The sequence below is a fragment of the Zootoca vivipara genome, chromosome 1 (assembly GCF_965207765.1).
Source record: "Zootoca vivipara chromosome 1, rZooViv2.hap1.1, whole genome shotgun sequence".
Classification (NCBI taxonomy): Eukaryota; Metazoa; Chordata; class Lepidosauria; order Squamata; family Lacertidae; genus Zootoca; species Zootoca vivipara.
In genome coordinates this window covers 52,306,630-52,315,149 of record NC_142582.1, presented here as the reverse complement: position 1 = coordinate 52,315,149, position 8,520 = coordinate 52,306,630, and the positions used below count along the sequence as shown (strand labels likewise).

The 8,520-nt window shown below is 46.7% G+C and overlaps 2 protein-coding genes across 4 annotated transcripts in view; one reads left to right on the top strand and one right to left on the bottom strand.

The window, feature by feature from the left end:
* Nucleotides 1-438: 438 nt before the first annotated feature.
* On the bottom strand, nucleotides 439-5,302 carry POLD4 (DNA polymerase delta 4, accessory subunit). 2 transcript variants are annotated; one of them, XM_035125633.3, is made up of 5 exons: nucleotides 5,000-5,302; nucleotides 4,247-4,396; nucleotides 2,354-2,452; nucleotides 1,943-2,054; nucleotides 439-1,106 (listed from the first exon to the last, which is right to left on the bottom strand). In XM_035125633.3, the coding sequence occupies exons 2-5, from the start codon at nucleotides 4,341-4,343 to the stop codon at nucleotides 1,082-1,084; spliced, it is 333 nt and encodes a 110-aa protein (XP_034981524.3). In that variant the 5' UTR covers nucleotides 4,344-4,396; nucleotides 5,000-5,302; the 3' UTR covers nucleotides 439-1,081. The 2 variants fall into 2 exon arrangements, with proteins under 2 accessions (XP_034981524.3, XP_034981516.3); XM_035125625.3 differs by having other exon boundaries at nucleotides 5,197-5,302.
* An 87-nt stretch (nucleotides 5,303-5,389) lies between these two features.
* LOC132591764 (glycine N-acyltransferase-like protein 3) overlaps nucleotides 5,390-8,520 on the top strand; it is a 28,584-nt gene continuing 25,453 nt past the window's right edge. The window contains exons 1-2 of one of the 2 annotated variants that reach the window (XR_015948527.1): nucleotides 5,390-5,746; nucleotides 6,421-7,028. The gene's annotated coding sequence lies outside the window, so the exon portion shown is untranslated. Of the gene's footprint in view, nucleotides 5,747-6,420; nucleotides 7,029-8,520 lie in introns of those variants that run through there. The other variant, XR_015948526.1, reaches the window with a different exon arrangement.

The window sequence follows — 8,520 nt, the reverse complement described above, 5'->3', positions numbered from 1 at the left end:
GTACAGACTTTCTTGAACCATGACTTTGTGGTCCCAGTTGCTGATAATTAGGAACCAGTTCTGTCCATCACTACTTCTAAAATTCAGAAAATCCACTCTCTTCATATATATATGTAAGCAGCTGCCAATATTTGGCCAAACTGCAAAAGCACCTGCTGGGCCTTGCAGTTCTATCTTTCAAAAGCATCCCACAACCAACTTCTGCCGAGTCATTCCCACTGCTAAGGCCTAGGAATAGCCAAATAGCACTTCAGTTGGGGGGGGGAGTATACTATTCAGTTGTTCATAGTGCTACTCAGCTGGGCAGCAGGTAGGGAGGTATGCAATAGATCTCTCTGTGTGGTGATGGGGTTGATGAGTCTATACATCTTCCTTGAGCAGGGTGGGGAGAAGGCGTCACAAACTATTCAGATGTGGCCCCACTGACACATGCAACTGTTAGATGTGCAACTGTTTTATTTCTCTGTCAGTTAACTTGATAGCCAATTCAACAAATTAAGCAAGTTTTCAAAGAACACACAACAGTAAAATAAACAGGATGCAGTGCCATACTAAGCCTGGCTTCCAAGAACTAGTCACCCAGTTTTGGGGATTCCACCCCCCCCCCAAAGCACAGCATATTGATCTAAATCAGTGTTTTTCAACCTTTTTTGGGCAAAGGCACACTTGTTTCATGAAAAAAATCACGAGGCACACCACCATTAGAAAATGTTTAAAAAATTAACTCTGTGCCTATATTGACTATATATAAATCGAATTTTTCAATTTTCCCCATGGCACACCAGGCAACATCTCGCGGTACACTAGTGTGCCGCGGAACAGTGGTTGAAAAACACTGATCTAAATCAATCCTCACCTTCATTTGACCTCAGCCATCTAAGTACTCCCTAAGAAGCTTTGATTATTATGTATAAGTGGCAGATAGACTGGGGCCAGAACCTGTAAGTGGAGATCAGCTAGTAGACCTTGGCATCTTTTTAGGGCCAAGCACAGAATTTCCACGATAGGAATGAAGGAGTTATCCAGTATTGTCAAAACTCAGGGAATTCTCCTCAGGCTGAGATACCATCACATTCTCCTCTCAGAGGCAATATCCATGCCACAGGCTGCAAGGGAAGCATTTGGAACATGGTTACTGTCTGAAAGAATCCTGACTTTGCATCTTACATGCCTCTTCCACCTACTGTGCCAAACAGCAGGCATGGGCAGCACAACAGCAGCAATGGAGCAGGCGAATGTTTTACAGTCAGTATAAGCATATGATCTGTGGGGAGGCCATAGCTCTGAGCTTTCAATTCTAGCAAGTTATTGGCCAGAGAGAAGGTGGCGAGTAGGAAAAGGAATACTGTACATAGAAAGAAACTGGGGGAAAGGGATAAATACAATGCTTCAAATGGAGTTGTAGTAAATGCTGCAGGTTGGAAGTACAGCAAAGGTGAAGCAAAAATCTCATTCTTCGGCAAGGTTCTCACACAACATGCAAGCTGACTACCAAATGTTAACTTTGCAAGCGCCTCTGCTTCATGACAATCTTGGCCACTAGGACTTCCTACCATAAAATGGCCAGGACCGTCTACCAAACACCCTTGCAGAAGCTGCAAATAAAGGAAAACTGCTTGTTCTTGGCTACTGATCCCTTTCCTATTCTAATCCCCGATAGGTGAGTTATGGATTTTTCTTGACCTTTGCTGAGCTCATATTTCCATTTGCCCAGTTCATTTTGTGTATTACCTCTTGGGATACAGTTACTCCTCATTCATACAGTTGCGAATAAAAGATGCTCAGAGCTTAGCCAAGTTATCATGTGACCTGCTTAGCACTGCCATGGCCTTGCACCACCAAGCCCAACCTCAATAGTCTTCCTCTTCCAGATAGATCTCATTACCCTAGAATAGATGCTTCCACCCAATGCCTGAGGACAGAGCAGCTTGTCTATACTAACCTGTATGTAACGAGAGGGTCCTTGTTGTGCTTCTCTAGCAATTCCCGCACCATAGCAGGGGGGTTGAGACCCAGTAACTGTGCCCTCTCCCAGCGCTGCAAGCGGGTGATTCCTGTCAGGAAAAAAAGGTCTCTCAAAGTGGCCTCTTCAACACCAGCGATTTTCAACCACCTTCCTTGCAAGTCTATTGCCGCTGGATGAACTTGAGAATTAACTAGGGGGTCCCCTTTTCCTGGTATGCTGCCACTAATTATAATGTAACATTATAACAGAGCATAGGGAGACTGGTCCCTGCCCCATGGAGGTATATCTAAAATTGTGCATGGAGGGAGGCAGGGAAAACCTATGCTTTCATTGCAGTGATGTGTACTTTGGCTCAGTTGTAGTAGCAGCATGATTGGAAGTTCTTACCTGTACAGGGGCCGTACTGCCAGCTGAGGTCAAATTGCTTTAGTGTCTCCAGCTGGTCTGGATGTGCAGCATCTTGGACTGCCTGGACTGTCACCGTGTCTGATCAGAGAGAAATGGATGATTATCACCGCCTTATGGAGAGCCCTTGTATGAACTGAGTGTGCAGGAAAGGGTTAGCATAATTCTTTACCGAACACCATTACATTAGTTATCTCTGGCTTGCTCTACAACCCATATAACCCTGCCCGTGTTTTTTTAGCGTTTCTTCACCCACACTTCGATCTCATGTAAATATGAACACACACTACATGCGCTGACTGAAGGAAACAACACTAATGTAATTAATCCATTGCTAATTGAGAATGCTCCTCTTCTGTAGAGGGTTCCCCACCTTTTGGGAATATATGTTTCATATAATTTTACTTCCTGCTAAATGATATTTCAAATACTTCACTTTCACAGCAATCCTGTGCAACAATTCATCACCACTGTACTATAGCAACTTTCTAGCTAAGCAAGTGGCAAGCCTATTACTGATTAACCCTTACTCGCATAACCGTGGTATTGAGTTATGTGCAGATCCAACAAACAACCTAGGAGACAACCAAAGCAAGACCATGCAGGGAAAGAGTTTGCAAGAACTGATGTCTTGCAAATCTCAAAAGAAGGGCCACTCCAATGGGCACCCATTTACTCCCCACCTAAAGCTGCTGGATTTTCACCCTTTCCCCCCCGTTCAGATTATCTACCTACTTGTAGCAGAGGTATCACCTTGTCATGGTGAGTGGGCTTGCACTATGACCCTTGTGAGTGATGACATCGGAAGTCTCATACTCCCAACAGGGCCACCCAAGGTGGTAAGGTCAAAGGGGAGGAGCTAGACAAAGAATGATCCAAGTCCTCAATGACAGAGCAGGCAGAAGATAACAAGTGGCATGTTACAATGGCTGTGAAGGCAGATGAAGGCTGCAGCAGATAAGATTCTACCGCCGTCGTGATACTCATGCCACTGGAATAGAGCCTTACTGCGAAGACTGTGCTTTGGTCAGCATGCACTGATCTACACACATGAAACAAATTCACACACAAGCATCTTCCAAAAACCCATACCAAACCCAAACTAATAAAACTCCCATGGCGATCGGCAAATGGTAACGGTGTCTCCGAAAATTTTTACACATCACTTGGGAAGACAGGTGAACTAATGCCAGTGTACTGGAAGAAGCAAAGATCACCAGTGTCAAAGCAATGTTTCTTCAGCATCAACTACGTTGGACTGGTCATGTTGTGCGGATGCCTGATTATCGTCTTCCAAAGCAACTACTCTATTCCGAACTTAAAAATGGAAAGCGTAATGTTGGTGGTCAACAAAAGAGGTTTAAAGACTCCCTCAAGAATTTATTTTTTTTGAAATGTAGTATAAAAACTGACAACTGGGAAACACTGGCCTGCGAGCGCTCCAATCGGAGAACAGCCTTTACCAAAGGTGTCATGGACTTTGAAGATGCTCGAACTCAGGATGAAAGGGAGAAACCCAATAAGAGGAAGACACGTTTGGCAAACCCTCACCATGATCAACTCCCGCCTAGAAACCAGTCCCCACTGTGGAAGAACTTGTGGATCCAGAATTGGCCTCCACATTCACTTATGGACTCACTGTTAAGATTGTGTTCATGGAAGACAATCTTACTCGGCTACGAGAGATTGCCAAAGAAGAAGAAGGATTTACGGGAGCATGACCAAATCGGTTGCACTGGGCACAGAGCCTTGGGGGTGCCACAGGGAATGCTGAAAGTATGATTTAGACTGAAGTGAGAGAGGTGAGGGGCGCTGAATTTTGGGGTCACACCAGGTGCTGCTGAAATCCACTCATCCCTTACTAGCAATACTCACCATGGAGCGGGCTCTGAGCCTTCTTTGTTTCCTTACTGTCTCTTTTCCTCTTCTTCACCACTTGGAAGGAGTCTGTGATTAGCCGTTTCCTGCCCATGGTTCCATGTGGCAATGCTCACAGAGCATTAACAGGCTGCTCTAAACAAGGAGCTGAGGAGAAGCAGAGACTGTTAGACAAGCTGCTGACTAGGACCTTCTATCTCCAAACCTACTGTCATAATACCCACCTACCAGTCAAAATGACTTCATTTCTGCGAGAACCCCCCCCCACACACACACACACAAAGGTGTCTGGACTCTCCTAGCTGGTGGCTTCTCCCATGTGGAAGCTCTTTGCCTCCATATACATTAAAGAACCTAAGTTTATGTAAAGGAGAAGGAAGTATATTCTGTGCATGGTCAGAGACCCTATGCTCTTTATAAATGCCTTTGCATTTTCCAGGACTGTGTGTTGACACTGAAAATTCTCAGCCCGACTCCAAGGCAGGGCAAAGTCTTTTCCCTGAGCGGGAGGCTATTCCTCTGTCAAAAAGTGCGACAGAATCCCTTGCGGTCCCCATCCTGGACTCTGCTTCCTCCTGCAGCCATCAAAGCAATGCACGACTTGGCCCTCTCCTCATCCAGACCTCGAGAACAGACTCCACGGTTCCTGCTCTAACCACTGGTTACTCTCTCCCACACCAAGAATCCAAGAGACCTGGGGGTCAAAACGATCCCCTTCCTCTCATCCCCCTGAACAAATAGACATATCACCCTCATGTTCCTTCTATAGCAGCCGCGTTCCAGATTTTGGCCCCTTCCCTTCCAGACGATCCCCCGCAGCATTTTCGAGTCGCCCCCCTGGAGTTCCTTCCCCTAATGCCCAAACGCAGAAGGGCAGGGAGGGTCTCTCCTCCTGTCACCCCGGAAAAACGGCTCTGCGAGCTCTCTAGAAGCAGCTGCGTCCTTACCAGGAGCTGCGCCGGGGGCTGTCGGTGCTTGTCCCCTCAATGTCTCTTGCGGGCGATGCAAGGACTGCGGGGTGGGAGCTGCTGGCACGAACTGCTCCTGATTCCCCCCGGAGCTGCTCTGGGTCTCCCGGAGCAGCCGCTTGTTGTTTTTGCACGGATCGGCCAATGGCAGCGCTGCTTTCGCTTTGCGTTCAAGGCGGCGGCGGAGAAAGCGCCCCTGGCGGCCAACCCGGGGAAGGACGGCGGTTTAAGACATCTTGCTATTCTCCCAGCTGTTTCCTGCGCTCCCCGCACTGTACCCCTAGTCCCGCGCCGCATGCATCCATGCTCTCTCTTCCTTTTGCTCGAGAGATTTTGCCGCGATCAGAGGAGCAGAAGCCACAGAATCGCCAGAGGTAGCAACGAGACGCCTGCCGATTAATAGTGAGACACGGGACATGTCCGGGCTAAAACGCTGATCCGGAGACGGACCAAGAAATGAGCGGGGCGTCCAACCGAGGAAACGTCGCCCTAGCAACTTGCCTGCTGCGCTAGCTTGGCAGCTGTTTGGGTAAGGAGTGAAGGAACCTGAGCAGAAAATAAATGCTTTACCTGAAGAGAGTTTTTCCCAAAATCACTGAACTAGAGAGCAGCCTCCTCATCTCCAGCAGCAGTGGTCCTCCCCCTTACAGCTCCCTCGATCCCTGTTCCTCCGCGATCTCCTTCAGCACCACCTGGTGGGAGAGACTGCCGCCGGCAGAAGCTTCCCCGAAGCAAGCACTCATCTCCCTGCTTTGGAAGCAGACCCACCTTTTTTTCATTCGGAGAATCGGCCGATTACTCTGTGTCATCTTGCTCCCCCCTTTCTTCCTTTCTGGTTGAGGCACTGGTTAACCTGTGGGGCTTCCAGTTGGAGAATCTCCATAGCCAAAATACTATGGTCAGACCTTGCATTCACCCTTTCCAAGTCTGCCTTCTCCTGGCTGGCACAGCAAAGCACCAAAGGTGGCACTACAAGTTTCTTAAAGATGTTTTGTCTATTAATGGCTATGTTGACACCATAAAGCAACCCATGTGTGCAAAAGCAAAGTGGTTTCCTGCTTGAGACTTACTCAGGTTGCTGGCCAGTGTTAACATGTGTTGGACTAGAAGATGAACCTTTGATTTGAGGCTGAGCCAAAAAGGTGGTTCCTGTGTTCTTCCAACATCTCTGGCTATATTGTTCTTGCCTGTCTTTTCTTCCAGGCTAGATCCCGGATTCACAATTTCCACCTTGAAAAGCTCCTATGTTGACATCCTAAATGAAACATGGCCCCATGGGGGCAATGAACAAAGCCGAAGGTTCCTGGACACCATGGTGAAGTGCTTCCCCAGTACCTGCATCCTGGACAGCAATGGTCATCCTATCAGCTGGAGCATCACAGATCCTCTTGGTGCACAAATACATGGCTACACCCTTCCATCCCACCGCCAAAGGGGCTACTTAGCTATAGTGATGAGGGCAAAGTCCATGCAAAGCTACCGTATATGGCAGGGTGCCCTGTATATGCCTTAAATAATGTCCAAATGCAGAATTTGCTGGAATATATGGGCTCCCAGAGATTATCTGAATTGTGTCATATCTGCATACATTCTTCAGCTTAGACGTAAAGGGAGGAGGAGACAGTCCCAGAGTATCTCCTCTCTTTGGCTTCAGTAGCTCTCTGAATGAAAGAGAAACAAACCCATCACTCCCCCAATCCTGGAGTTTCCTGTCCTCTCTAACACATATTGGTTTTAAAAAATATTTCATATTTAAGGTACATAAGGTACCTTAAGCCATCTATCTACAATGGTCAACCAGCCAAGCAATGGTCTAATAATAATAATAATAATAATAATAATAATAATAATAATAATAATAATTTATTATTTATACTCCGCCCATCTGGCCGGGTTCCCCCAGCCACTCTGGGCGGCTTCCAACAAAACAGAAATTCTAAAATACAGAAATTCTAAAATACAGGAAGGTTATAATAGTGAAATACTAGCATTTCCAATACTTTTTTTGGGGGGGGGTGATATTGGTTTGTGTGTTTGTGTTTTGTTTGTTCTTGATTTTATTACGGTATGTGTTTTGTGTTTTTATGTTGTATTTTTATGTTGTGAGCTGCCCTGAGATCTATGGATGAAGGGCGGGGGTATACAAATTTAATAAAGAATACATGAATAAATACCCAGGTGGCGCTGTGGTTAAACCACTGAGCCTAGGGCTTGCTGATCAGAAGGTCGGCGGTTCGAATCCCTGTGATGGGGTGAGCTCCCGTTGCTTGGTCCCAGCTCCTGCCAACCTAGCAGTTCGAAAGCACGTCAAAATGCAAGTAGATAAATAGGAACCGCTACAGCGGGAAGGTAAACGGCGTTTCCATGTGCTGCTCTGGTTTGCCAGAAGCGGCTTTGTCATGCTGGCCACATGACCTGGAAGCTATACGCCGGCTCCCTCGGCCAATAATGCGAGATGAGCGCGCAACCCCAGAGTCGGTCACGACTGGACCTAATGGTCAGGGGTCCCTTTACCCTTTACCTTTACATGAATAAATACCATTAGGCCAGTGGTGTCCAAACTTTTTTCAAAGAGGGCCAGATTTGATGAAGGGCCAACCAAGGTTGTTGACCTTTTTTAGGATTGAAGTTGTTGAGGTTTTTTAGGGTTGAAGTTGCTGAGCTGCTTTTTTGAGGATTTTACCCCAGGATATAAACTGCCACGGGGCTGGGATTAAACCAACTGGTGGGCCAGATTAGACCCCGAAACAGACTTTGGACATGCCTGCATTAGGCCAGCCAAAATATCACAATATATTGCGCATTCTTTTGAGTTCTCCCAAAAGTCACTGGTTGGCAATGGTGGCCAATCTTTTTTGGGACAATGGGCATATTTGCAAACCTGATAAACTGTCATTTACAACCGCTCACATCTGCACTGCAGCCACACACTCACTCTAAACCCTACCCACCTGCTGTCCTACCAGCAATTACTCTTGAAAAAGGCATTTTCCGTTTTTAAAAACATAATAGTGGTGCTCTTTGTGGAGAGCGCACCAGCAGAAGAGTTAACCTTTCATCTTCCTGCAATTTCCAGGAAGATCATCCCACAACAATTACATTGGAGCCGGTAGTATGCTTTGCTTCCAAATCTAGTTGTAACAGAAGAGGGGCAATTTTGGAAATTGCACCTGGAGAGGAAAGAGTTAACCCTTTCTTCATCAGCTATGGCCCCCATCACCTCTTCCCAAACCAGGTCAGCTTAATCACCGTCTACTATAGAAGACTTCCTCATCTCTAAAAAGGAAGAACTGGTTGTTACTC